Raw genomic sequence first — 12,510 nt, 5'->3', positions numbered from 1 at the left:
TGAGAAAAATTAACTTCTTTTACAGTAGGAAGCCCAGCAGGTGCAATAATTTAGAGAGATACCTTTGCCAAACGTTATGGCAAGGCAGAAAGCAATGGAAATAGATGTTCAATTCTTATCATTCATGTTTGTTCTTTTTGTCTTTAGGATGAATCTCTTACATCAGGTGTCACGTGTCTGGAGAACAGATGGGTTGAGCAGCTGTGGTTATAAATTACTCTCTGTGAATTACAATCCTTTATATGTCAACATCACAGTGGATTTCTGGTCTGATCCATGACCTGGCTCTTCTGGTGACATTTGGAGGGACTGAATATTTGATTGCAGTAATCTAGAGACTTCCCCTAATAGCACACGTTAAGAACTTGTTGTGGCCGGTCTTGGAGCTGATTTTCCCTCTTTGGTATTTTCTTAGCAGAGTTCCTGGTGATGTGGAATGTAAAACAATTGTAGAAGACAGCTTTCTTAGTTGTTTTGATCATGAAGGTTAGCTATGGTACTGGAGATAACTTGGGACTAAGTATGAAAAGACCACTCAAAAGATACCATGAAGGCTACTTGAGAACTCTGATTGGAGAAGATTTATTTCTGTTTGAAGTGATACATATTTTCTGGAATGAAAAAGGCCATGGGAAATAAGATGTTGAATGTCCCAGAGAATCAGAATTCTTCTCGTCCCAGGGGGAAAGGGTTGAAGATAAGTTTCTGTTACTCATTTATCCTGCGTGGTTGTCTGTGAAGAGGCGGGTCCCACGTGAGAGGAAGGCTGAAGAAGAGGAGAGAAAGGTGAAGAATCAAGATGCTGTGAACTTGGGGCTGAAGAGGTGGCAGAAGGACCCCACCAGGCAGAGGGCGGCGGTGGCTGTGGCCCTGCGTCCGGTGTCCCCTGCCCAGGCGCCCCTTCCAGTCCCAGCTCAGCAGAGAACACATTTTATCTACTAGGTTTTAGGGCATTTTTGTAAAATCATTTTGTACGTGTAGGGTATGATGTAGCAGTTTACAAATTGCATATCAACTAATAATACATTGGAAATACCTCTGTAGTAAAATATGAAGAAGCTTTGGTTGTTCATTCTTGTGTTTTTTTCTTTTTTAACTGTTCTTTTGTTACCGAACCAAACTTGGGTGTGCTTTCTCACATGCGGCACAGCCAGTCTACTGAAAACAGTCTGTGGTGAAGCACTTACTGTGGGCACCAAGCAAGGGAATCCAGGCAGTTAGTGCTTGAGAGGTTCAAACACTTAAAAAATTTTTATTTATTTTAATTAGAGGCTAGCTACTTTACAATATTGTAGTGGTTTTTGCCATACATTGACATGAATCAGCCATGGGTGTACACAAGTCCCCCATCCTGAAACCCCCTCCCCGCTCCCTCCCCATCCCATCCCTCAGGGTCATCCCAGTGCACCAGCCCTGAGTGCCCTGTCTCATGCATCAAACCTGGACTGGCGATCTATTTCACATATGGTAATATACATGTTTCAATGCTATTCTCTCTAATCATCCCACCCTCGCCTTCTCCCAGAGTCCAAAAATCTGCTCTTTACATCTGTGTCTCTTGCTGTCTCACATACAGGTTCATCGTCACCATCTTTCTAAATTCCATATATATGTGTTAGTATACTGTATTGGTGTTTTTCTTTCTAACTTACTTCACTCTGTATAATAGGCTCCAGTTTCATCCACCTCATTAGAACTGATTCAAATGTATTCTTTTTAATGGCTGAGTAATACTCCATTGTGTATATGTACCACAGCTTTCTTATCCATTCGTCTGCTGATGGACATCTAGGTTGCTTCCATGTCCTGGCTATTATAAACAGTGCTGTGATGAACATTGGGGTACATGTGTCTCTTTCAATTCTGGTTTCCTCGGTGTGTATACCCAGCAGTGGGATTGCTGGGTCATAAGGCAATTCTATTTCCAGTTTTTTAAGGAATCTCCACACTATTCTCCATAGTGGCTGTACTAGTTTGCATTCCCACCAACAGTATAAGAGGGTTCTCTTGTCTCCACACCCTCTCCAGCATTTATTGTTTGTAGACTTTTAGATAGCAGCCATTCTGACTGGCATGAAATCGTACCTCCTTGTGGTTTTGATTTGCATTTCTCTGATAATGAGTGATGTTGAGCATCTTTTCATGTGTTTGTTAGCCATCGGTATGTCTTCTTTGGAGAAATGTCTATTTAGTTCTTTGGCCCATTTTTTGATTGGGTCATTTATTTTTCTGGTATTGAGCTGCATGAGTTGCTTGTGTATTTTTGAGATTAATTCTTTGTCAGTTTCTTCATTTGCTATTATTTTTTCCCATTCTGAAGGCTGTCTTTTCACCTTGCTCAAACACTTTTAGGGAAAAGTTTTTAAAGACGGGATGAGAGAGAGGGGTTGCAGTGTGTGATCAGCTCATGGACTTCCTTCTGATTGGTTGTTGGTAATCAGGAGTCAGCATCATCAACCTTCTGGTTCTAACACGTCTGATGTCTAGGTGTTTGTGGACAGCATAGAGTTAACTTCTTCCACCTGGTGGGTTTCAGTATCTGCAAAATGGCTCAAAGGACATGGCTCAGAATATTATCTATATAGTGCTTGAGGAAGAACTAAAGCTCCTTGACTTCTTTTAATAGCTAAACGCTCATAATTTTATCTCTTTTTTCTCTCATTCAGTCTGCAGTTCTTCACTTCTCTGATTGAATTTTCTCTTTGGAACTCAGGGGAGACATCGGAGGCTACAATTTCTGTATGCATAAGAGGCAGGTGGAGGAAATGGAGGAGGGTTTCTTCTGGGAAGGCCCCATACGGTCCTCCTTGGTTCCAGTTTGAGGCCTTCAGATGTATTCATGTCAGAGATCCTACTGCTTAAAAACAAGCAGGTGGGACTCAGTCCTGTCTCCCTCCCGTCTTCATCCTTCTCTCACTTCTGGGCTGTTACGTGCACATCCTTGTGAGCAGCTCCAGGCTGTGCAGGTGCCTCTGCGCCTCGCTTCCTGGGCTGTGTCGTATTTTTGTCTCTATCCTCCCACGTTTGCTTGTGGTCAGCGACAGGAACAGAAGGGATGCCTCGGGCACACCTGGTTGGTGAGAGGATGGGAAGGGCTAGAGCCAGAGCCCACGGCTCCTGAGGCCTTTGATTTTGGAAGGAAGGTGGGGCCATGGCACTGATGTGGTACTGCTGAGCTTCCTGGGAGAGGGGTCGCAGTGTGGGAGGAACATCTAAGGAAGGTAATTGGAGATGGATGCGGGCTCAGAACACAAATCAGAATATTTTGTTCACCCAGGACAGTGGGCACAAATAGTGCAGATGTTGGTGTTCTTGAGCACGTGTTATGCACCTGTGCCCGGGGGTTTCTCAATCCATCATCATATTATGACACTTAGTTGTTAAACTTCTGCGGGAATGTGTGCCAGCCAGTTTGTGGGAATAATATCCTTCCCAAGGAAGGTGAAGGAGGGCGTAGGAGGACCGGGGCTTCCAGTAAGGACAGCAGCCACCACCCGAGTGGGCTTCCCTGGTGGCTCAGTGGGAAAGCATCCACCTGCCAATGAGGGAGATGCAAATTCAATCCCTGGGTCAGGAGGATCCCCTGGAAGAGGAAATAGCAACCCACTCCAGTATTCTTGCCTGGGAAAATCCCATCAGCAGAGGAGCCTGGCAGGCTACAGTCCACGGGGTTGCAAAAAGTGGGCTACAACTTAGGAACTAAGCAACAAACACCACCACCCAAGTGGAGAAAAAGAATTTGAAAGGAAAGTGCATTCTATGGACCTGACAGGCTTACCTCGCGCTGGCCTGGCTTACCTTTAACCCAGTAGGGAAAAGTGAAAGCGGTGGTTTTTCTTTCTTTCTTTTTTTTTTTAATTTTTAGTTTTTTATTTTTTAAATTTTAAAATCTTTAATTCTTACATGCATTCCCAAACATGAACCCCCCTCCCACCTCCCTCCCCAGAACATCTTTCTGGGTCATCCCCATGCACCAGCCCCAAGCATGCTGCATCCTGCGTCAGACATAGACTGGCGATTCAATTCACATGATAGTATACATGTTAGAATGTCATTCTCCCAAATCATCCCACCCTCTCCCTCTCCCTCTGAGTCCAAAAGTCCATTATACACATCTGTGTCTCTTTCCCTGTCTTGCATACAGGGTCATCATTGCCATCTTCCTAAATTCCATATATATGTGTTAGTATACTGTATTGGTGTTTTTCTTTCTGGCTTACTTCACTCTGTATAATCGGCTCCAGTTTCATCCATCTCATCAGAACTGATTCAAATGAATTCTTTTTAACGGCTGAGTAATACTCCATTGTGTATATGTACCACAGCTTTCTTATCCATTCATCTGCTGATGGACATCTAGGTTGTTTCCATGTCCTGGCTATTATAAACAGTGCTGCGATGAACATTGGGGTACATGTGTCTCTTTCAATTCTGGTTTCCTCGGTGTGTATGCCCAGAAGTGGGATTGCTGGGTCATAAGGTAGTTCTATTTGCAATTTTTAAAGGAATCTCCACACTGTTCTCCATAGTGGCTGTACTAGTTTGCATTCCCACCAACAGTGTAGGAGGGTTCCCTTTTCTCCACACCCTCTCCAGCATTTATTGCTTGCAGATTTTTGGATCGCAGCCATTCTGACTGGTGTGAAGTGGTACCTCATTGTGGTTTTGATTTGCATTTCTCTAATAATGAGTGATGTTGAGCATCTTTTCATGTGTTTGTTAGCCATCCGTATGTCTTCTTTGGAGAAATGTCTATTTAGTTCTTTGGCCCATTTTTTGATTGGGTCGTTTATTTTTCTGGAGTTGAGCTGCAGAAGTTGCTTGTATATTTTTGAGATTAGTTGTTTGTCAGTTGCTTCATTTGCTATTATTTTCTCCCATTCAGATGGCTGTCTTTTCACCTTGCTTATATTTTCCTTTGTTGTGCAGAAGCTTTTAATTTTAATTAGATCCCATTTGTTTATTTTTGCTTTTATTTCCAGAATTCTGGGAGGTGGATCATAGAGGATCCTGCTGTGATTTATGTCTGAGAGTGTTTTGCCTATGTTCTCCTCTAGGAGTTTTATAGTTTCTGGTCTTACATTTAGATCTTTAATCCATTTTGAGTTTATTTTTGTGTGCGGTGTTAGAAAGTGATCTAGTTTCATTCTTTTACAAGTGGTTGACCAGTTTTCCCAGCACCACTTGTTAAAGAGATTGTCTTTACTCCATTGTATATTCTTGCCTCCTTTGTCAAAGATAAGGTGTCCATATGTGTGTGGATTTATCTCTAGGCTTTCTATTTTGTTCCATTGATCTATATGTCTGTCTTTGTGCCAGTACCATACTGTCTTGATGACTGTGGCTTTGTAGTAGAGCCTGAAGTCAGGCAAGTTGATTCCTCCAGCTCCATTCTTCTTTCTCAAGATTGCTTTGGCTATTCGAGGTTTTTTGTATTTCCATACAAAGCTTGAAATTATTTGTTCTAGTTCTGTGAAAAATGTGGCTGGTAGCTTGATAGGGATTGCATTGAATTTGTAAATTGCTTTGGGTAGTATACTCATTTTCACTATATTGATTCTTCCAATCCATGAACATGGTATATTTCTCCATCTATTAGTGTCCTCTTTGATTTCTTTCATCAGTGTTTTATAGTTTTCTATATATAGGTCTTTAGTTTCTTTAGGTAGATATATTCCTAAGTATTTTATTCTTTTCGTTGCAATGGTGAATGGAATTGTTTCCTTAATTTCTTTTTCTACTTTCTCATTATTCGTGTATAGGAATGCAAGGGATTTCTGTGTGTTGATTTTATATCCTGCAACTTTACTATATTCATTGATGAGCTCTAGTAATTTTCTGGTGGAGTCTTTAGGGTTTTCCATGTAGAGGATCATGTCATCTGCAAACAGTGAGAGTTTTACTTCTTCTTTTCCAATTTGGATTCCTTTTATTTCTTTTTCTGCTCTGATTGCTGTGGCCAAAACTTCCAGAACTATGTTGAATAGTAGCGGTGAAAGTGGACACCCTTGTCTTGTTCCTGACTTTAGGGGAAATGCTTTCAATTTTTCACCATTGAGGATAATGTTTGCTGTGGGTTTGTCATAGATAGCTTTTATTATGTTGAGATATGTTCCTTCTATTCCTGCTTTCTGGAGAGTTTTTATCATAAATGGATGTTGAATTTTGTCAAAGGCCTTCTCTGCATCTATTGAGATAATCATATGGTTTTTATTTTTCAATTTGTTAATGTGGTGAATTACATTGATTGATTTGCGGATATTGAAGAATCCTTGCATCCCTGGGATAAAGCCCACTTGGTCATGATGTATGATCTTTTTAATGTGTTGTTGGATTCTGATTGCTAGAATTTTGTTGAGGATTTTTGCATCTATGTTCATCAGAGATATTGGCCTGTAGTTTTCTTTTTTTGTGACATCTTTGTCAGGTTTTGGTATTAGGGTGATGGTGGCCTCATAGAATGAGTTTGGAAGTTTACCTTCCTCTGCAATTTTCTGGAAGAGTTTGAGTAGGATAGGTGTTAGCTCTTCTCGAAATTTTTGGTAGAATTCAGCTGTGAAGCCATCTGGACCTGGGCTTTTGTTTGCTGGAAGATTTCTGATTACAGTATCAATTTCCGTGCTTGTGATGGGTCTGTTAAGATTTTCTATTTCTTCCTGGTTCAGTTTTGGAAAATTGTACTTTTCTAAGAATTTGTCCATTTCTTCCACGTTGTCCATTTTATTGGCATACAACTGCTGATAGTAGTCTCTTATGATCCTTTGTATTTCTGTGTTGTCTGTTGTGATCTCTCCATTTTCATTTCTAATTTTATTGATTTGATTTTTCTCTCTTTGCTTCTTGATGAGTCTGGCTAATGGTTTGTCAATTTTATTTATCCTTTCAAAGAACCAGCTTTTGGCTTTGTTGATTTTTGCTATGGTCTCTTTTGTTTCTTTTGCATTTATTTCTGCCCTAATTTTTAAGATTTCTTTCCTTCTACTAACTCTGGGGTTCTCCAACTCTTCCTTTTCTAGTTGCTTTAGTTGTAGAGTTAGGTTATTTATTTGACTTTTTTCTTGTTTCTTGAGGTATGCCTGTATTGCTATGAACTTTCCTCTTAGCACTGCTTTTATAGTGTCCCACAGGTTTTGGGTTGTTGTGTTTTTGTTTTCATTTTCATTAGTTTCTATGCATATTTTGATTTCTTTTTTGATTTCTTCTGTGATTTGTTGGTTATTCAGAAGTGTGTTGTTCAACCTCCATATGTTAGAATTTTTAATAGTTTTTCTCCTGTAATTGAGATCTAATCTTAATGCATTATGGTCAGAAAAGATGCTTGGAATGATTTCGATTTTTTTGAATTTATCAAGTTTAGATTTATGGCCCAGGATGTGATCTATCCTGGAGAAGGTTCCATGAGCACTTGAAAAAAAGGTGAAATTCGTTGTTTTGGGGTGAAATGTCCTATAGATATCAATTAGGTCTAACTGATCTAATGTATCATTTAAAGTTTGCGTTTCTTTGTTAATTTTCTGTTTAGTTGATCTGTCCATAGGTGTGAGTGGGGTATTAAAGTCTCCCACTATTATTGTGTTATTGTTGATTTCCCCTTTCATACTTGTTAGCATTTGTCTTACATATTGCGGTGCTCCTATATTGGGTGCATATATATTTATAATTGTTATATCTTCTTCTTGGATTGTTCCTTTGATCATTATGTAGTGGCCTTCTTTGTCTCTTTTCACAGCCTTTGTTTTAAAGTCTATTTTATCGGATATGAGTATTGCCACTCCTGCTTTCTTTTGGTCTCTATTCGCGTGGTATATCTTTTTCCAGCCCTTCACTTTCAGTCTGTATGTGTCCCTTGTTTTGAGGTGGGTCTCTTGTAAGCAGCATATAGAGGGGTCTTGTTTTTGTATCCATTCGGCCAGTCTTTGTCTTTTGGTTGGGGCGTTCAACCCATTTACGTTTAAGGTAATTATTGATAAGTATGATCCCGTTGCCATTTACTTTATTGTTTTGGGTTCGGGTTTATACACCCTTTTCGTGTTTCCTGTCTAGAGGATATCCTTTAGAATTTGTTGGAGAGCTGGTTTGGTGGTGCTGAATTCTCTCAGCTTTTGCTTGTCTGTAAAGCTTTTGATTTCTCCTTCGTATTTGAATGAGATCCTTGCTGGGTACAGTAATCTGGGCTGTAGGTTATTGTCTTTCATCACTTTAAGTATGTCTTGCCATTCCCTCCTGGCCTGAAGAGTTTCTATTGACAGATCAGCTGTTATCCTTATGGGAATCCCCTTGTGTGTTATTTGTTGTTTTTCCCTTGCTGCTTTTAATATTTGTTCTTTGTGTTTGATCTTTGTTAATTTGATTAATATGTGTCTTGGGGTGTTTCGCCTTGGGTTTATCCTATTTGGGACTCTCTGTGTTTCTTGGACTTGGGTGATTATTTCCTTCCCCATTTTAGGGAAGTTTTCAACTATTATCTCCTCAAGGATTTTCTCATGATCTTTCTTTCTGTCTTCTTCTTCTGGGACTCCTATAATTCGAATGTTGGAGCGTTTCATATTGTCCTGGAGGTCTCTGAGATTGTCCTCGTTTCTTTTAATTCGTTTTTCTTGTTTCCTCTCTGATTCATTTATTTCTACCATTCTATCTTCTATTTCACTAATCCTATCTTCTGCCTCCGTTATTCTACTATTTGTTGCCTCCAGAGTGTTTCTGATCTCATTTATTGTGTTATTCATTATATTTTGACTCTTTTTTATTTCTTCTAGGTCCTTGTTAAACCTTTCTTGCATCTTCTCAATCCTTGTCTCTAGGCTATTTATCTGTGTTTCCATTTTGATTTCAAGATTTTGGATCATTTTCACTATCAATATTCGGAATTCCTTCTCCGGTAGATTCCCTACTTCTTCCTCTTTTGTTTGGTTTGGTGGGCAACTCTCCTGTTCCTTTACCTGCTGAGTATTCCTCTGTCTCTTCATCTTGGTTATATTGCTGCGTTTGGGGTGGCCTTTTTATATTCTGATAATTTGTGGAGTTCTCTTTATTATGGAGCTTCCTCACTTTGGGTGGGGTTCTATCAGTGGCTTGTCAAGGTTTCCTGGTTAGGGAGGCTTGTGTTGGAGTTTTGGTGGGTGGAGCTGGGTTTCTTCTCTCTGGAGTGCAATGGAGTGACCCGTAATGGGTTATGAGACATCAAAGGTTTTGGGATAATTTTGAGCTGCCTGTATATTGAGGCTCAGGGGAGTGTTCCTGTGTTGCTGGAGAATTTGCGTGGTATGTCTTGTTTTGGAACTTGTTGGCCCTTGGGTGGAGCTTGGTTTCAGTGTAGGTATGAAGGCATTTGATGAGCTCCTATTGCTTAATGCTCCCTGAATTCAAGAGTTCTCTAATGTTTTCAGGCTTTGGGTTTAAGCTTCCTGCTTCTGGTTTTCAGTTTTATTTTCACAGTAGCCTCTAGACTTCTCCATCTATACAGCACCGATGATAAAACATCTAGGTTAAAGATGAAAAGTTTCTCCACCTTGAGGGACACTCAGAGAGGTTCACTGAGTTACAAGGAGAAGAGAAGATGGAGGGGGTAGTTAGAGGTAACTGGAATGAGATGCGGTGAGATCAAGAGAGGAGAGAGCAGGCTAGCCAGTAGTCACTTCCTTATGTGCGCTCTATAGTCTGGACCGCTCAGAGGTATTTACAGAGTTATACGGGGAAGAGGAGAGGGAGGAAGTAGACAGAGGTGACCAGGAGGATAAGAGAGAGGAATGAGTAGGAGAGAGACAAATCCTGCCAGTAACCAGTTCCTTAGGTGTTCTCTACCGTCTGGAACACACAGAGATTCACAGAGTTGGATAGAGAAGAGATGGGGGAGAAAAGAGACAGAGGCCACCTGGTGGAGAAAGAGGAGAGGCCAGAGGAGGAGAGAGTGGACAAGTCAGTAATCTCGCTCTCAGGTAAACTTGGGTAGTGAAGTTTGGGTTTTTAAATGTACAAAATTGACAACAAAGATTAAAAATCTGGAGTAGAGGTTGGATTTTCAAAGATACAATATTAAGGAAAAGCAGAAGGAAAAAGGAAGAAAGAAAAAAAAGGAATTATTAAAAAACAAACAAACAAACAAACAAAAAACAAAACACCAACAACCATCCAAAGAGTATATATGGTGTTTGCCTTAAAAAAAAAAAAGTCTTTTTTTTAAAAAAATAGTAATACTAGGTTATAGAAATAAAAATTAGAGGAGAAATAGAAGACTTAACAATTAAAAAAAAGCTCGGAAAAAAAAGAAAAAAAAAGCAAAAGGCAAAAAAAAAAAGAATGATTTTAAAAATATTAAAAAATTAAAAATATATCTGGCTCTTCTCTGATGTTATGGGCCGTGTGGGCTCACTTCCAAGGTGGTTCCCTCTGTTTAACTTCTTCTGTTTGCTGGTTTTTAGGCTCACTAGTTCAGTCGCGCTGTGGGGAGGGGGGATGCTGCAAACAAATAGCACTGTCGTGTGTACACAGTATCTCTGCCCCGCTTGACCTGTCCTTTCTCGCGGCGTACAAACCGCTCCGGCTCTACGATGCTCAGCCGGGAACCGTCTGGGGCCGGCCCTAGGCTGTGTGCACTTCCCCGGTCCAAGCCGCTCAGGTTCGGCCCTCAGGCAGCCCTCAGAGGCACAAATGCGGCTGGGACTGCGCTTTGTGCCCTTCCCAGGTCCGAGTAGCTCAGGAGTTTGGCGAGCGCGATCGCCGGGGCTTGTCACCTTTTCCGCCACTACCGCTCAGCTCTCTGGGTGGACCGCTGGCGCACCCCGTGAGGCAGACTGTGACTGTCCAGCACCCCCAGAAATCTTAGCAAAGGAGCCTGCTTGCAGTTAGGTACGTAAAGTCTCTCCGGGTCTGCAATTGCCCCTTTGCAGTCCTTACGGCTCTGGCTGCCTGTCCCCGGCGGGGGATGGTCTGCAGCCGGCTTTATCCGTTCCGTCCTTTGTTCTGTGCTCGGTCCTGGCGGTGTCTTATGTTCGAGCCCTTCGCGTGGTAGCTATCCCACAGTCTGGTTTGCTAGCCCAATTAGATCGTTCTGGTTGCGCGTGGGGCGTTCCTGCCCGATTCTTACAAAGCTCTGCAGCCCGCGCCTCCCGCGCGTCCCTGCCCTGCCCCCACTTCCCAATGGCGGATGCAGGCGTCTGTGCTGCTTTTCCGCTGGGGGAGTTACTGGTGGGCTTGTAATCTCTTGGTTTTAATTATTTATCTATTTTTCCTTCCTGTTATGTTGCCCTCTGTGTTTCCAAGGCTCGCCACAGACTCGGCAGGGAGAGTGTTTCCTGGTGTTTGGAAACCTCTCTTCTTAAAATTCCCTTCCCGGGACGGGCTTCCCTTCCCGGGACGGAGCTCCCTCCCCACCTCCTTTGTCTCCTTTTTCGTCTTTTATATTTTTTCCTACCTGTTTTTGAAGACAATGGTCTGCTTTTCTGGTTGCCTGATGTCCTCTGCCAGCCTACAGAAGTTGTTTTGTGGAGTTTGCTCGGCGTTGAAATGTTCTTTTGAGGAATTTGTGAGGGAGAACGTGATCTTCCCGTCCTATTCCTCCGCCATCTTTTTCTGTCTCCTTTTTCTTTCTTTAGAAAAGAAATATTGTAATAATGGTTTTATTCTCCCCATACCCTCTTGTCTCTTCTGAAGAATCTTCCTCAAGCATTCCATACTGATTTTTAAAAATTGAAATATAGTTGGTTTACAATATTGTGTTAGTTTCAGGTGTACAGCAGGCTTTGTTTTTTTTTTCGCAGATTATATTCATTACAGGTTATTTCAAGATACAGGTATCTTGTGCGATACAGTAAATCTTTGTTGCTGATCTGTTTTATTTGTAGTAGTTTGTATCTGTTAATGATCCCAATTTTCTCAATTATAATCTTGTTCAGGCTGAACCTTTGTAATTGCCAGCAGCCTATGTTAGGGCCCTCCAGTTTGGAGGCTGTGGGTCCCTGGTCATGGCTGGGGAAGGTAAAGGAAGAGAATGGTGTATGCAAGGAATTTGAGGATCCCAGCTGAGAACAATTTCTCATTCCATGGAAACAAAATACAATAGGTACTATGAGGAAACTCCCTATGTATTTTCAGGTATTAACAAGGCATGTGCATTTTTTTAAAGGTTGGAAACCACCATCCCATGCCTGTTGATGTTCTTCATGTAATTCTTTCAACCAAGGTAACATGCAAGTCATTTGAAGGACTCGCTATGAAAGTTCTTGTGGTGGAAGATAGTTTTTTAAGACCTTTCTTTTCCCACTCTGCCTCTGTACTTGCACCGGGGATTGAAGCCCATGACACTGGAGGTGTGGCTTCTGCTTGCTCTGCCGGGAAGGTTGGCCTCAGAGCAGCCCAGCTTTCCCAGTTGCCCGCCCTTTGTTGTCATTTGCCACAAAGAGGCCAAGCTTTTTGAGTTTTGTAGATAAGACTACTCCTCTTGCTGGGGATTATATGGGTACAGTCTGTTTGGACACCACAGATACTTAACATGAAGAATATACTGCTATAAAA

At 41.5% G+C, this 12,510-nt stretch overlaps 1 protein-coding gene across 5 annotated transcripts in view; it reads left to right on the top strand.

Moving 5' to 3' along the window:
- The window catches only part of B4GALT4 (beta-1,4-galactosyltransferase 4), a 59,521-nt gene extending 58,449 nt beyond the window's left edge, over positions 1–1,072 (top strand). For all 5 annotated transcript variants that reach the window (XM_069554417.1, XM_069554393.1, XM_069554383.1 and 2 more), the window contains one exon: positions 148–1,072. In XM_069554417.1, coding sequence (XP_069410518.1) covers positions 148–280 — 133 coding nt within the window. In that variant the 3' untranslated portion in view covers positions 281–1,072. The remainder of the gene's footprint in view (positions 1–147) is intronic.
- The last annotated feature ends 11,438 nt before the right edge of the window (positions 1,073–12,510 follow it).

Source organism: Ovis canadensis, chromosome 1 (genome assembly GCF_042477335.2).
Source record: "Ovis canadensis isolate MfBH-ARS-UI-01 breed Bighorn chromosome 1, ARS-UI_OviCan_v2, whole genome shotgun sequence".
NCBI lineage: Eukaryota > Metazoa > Chordata > Mammalia > Artiodactyla > Bovidae > Ovis > Ovis canadensis.
This window is presented reverse-complemented; position numbering and strand designations above follow the sequence as displayed.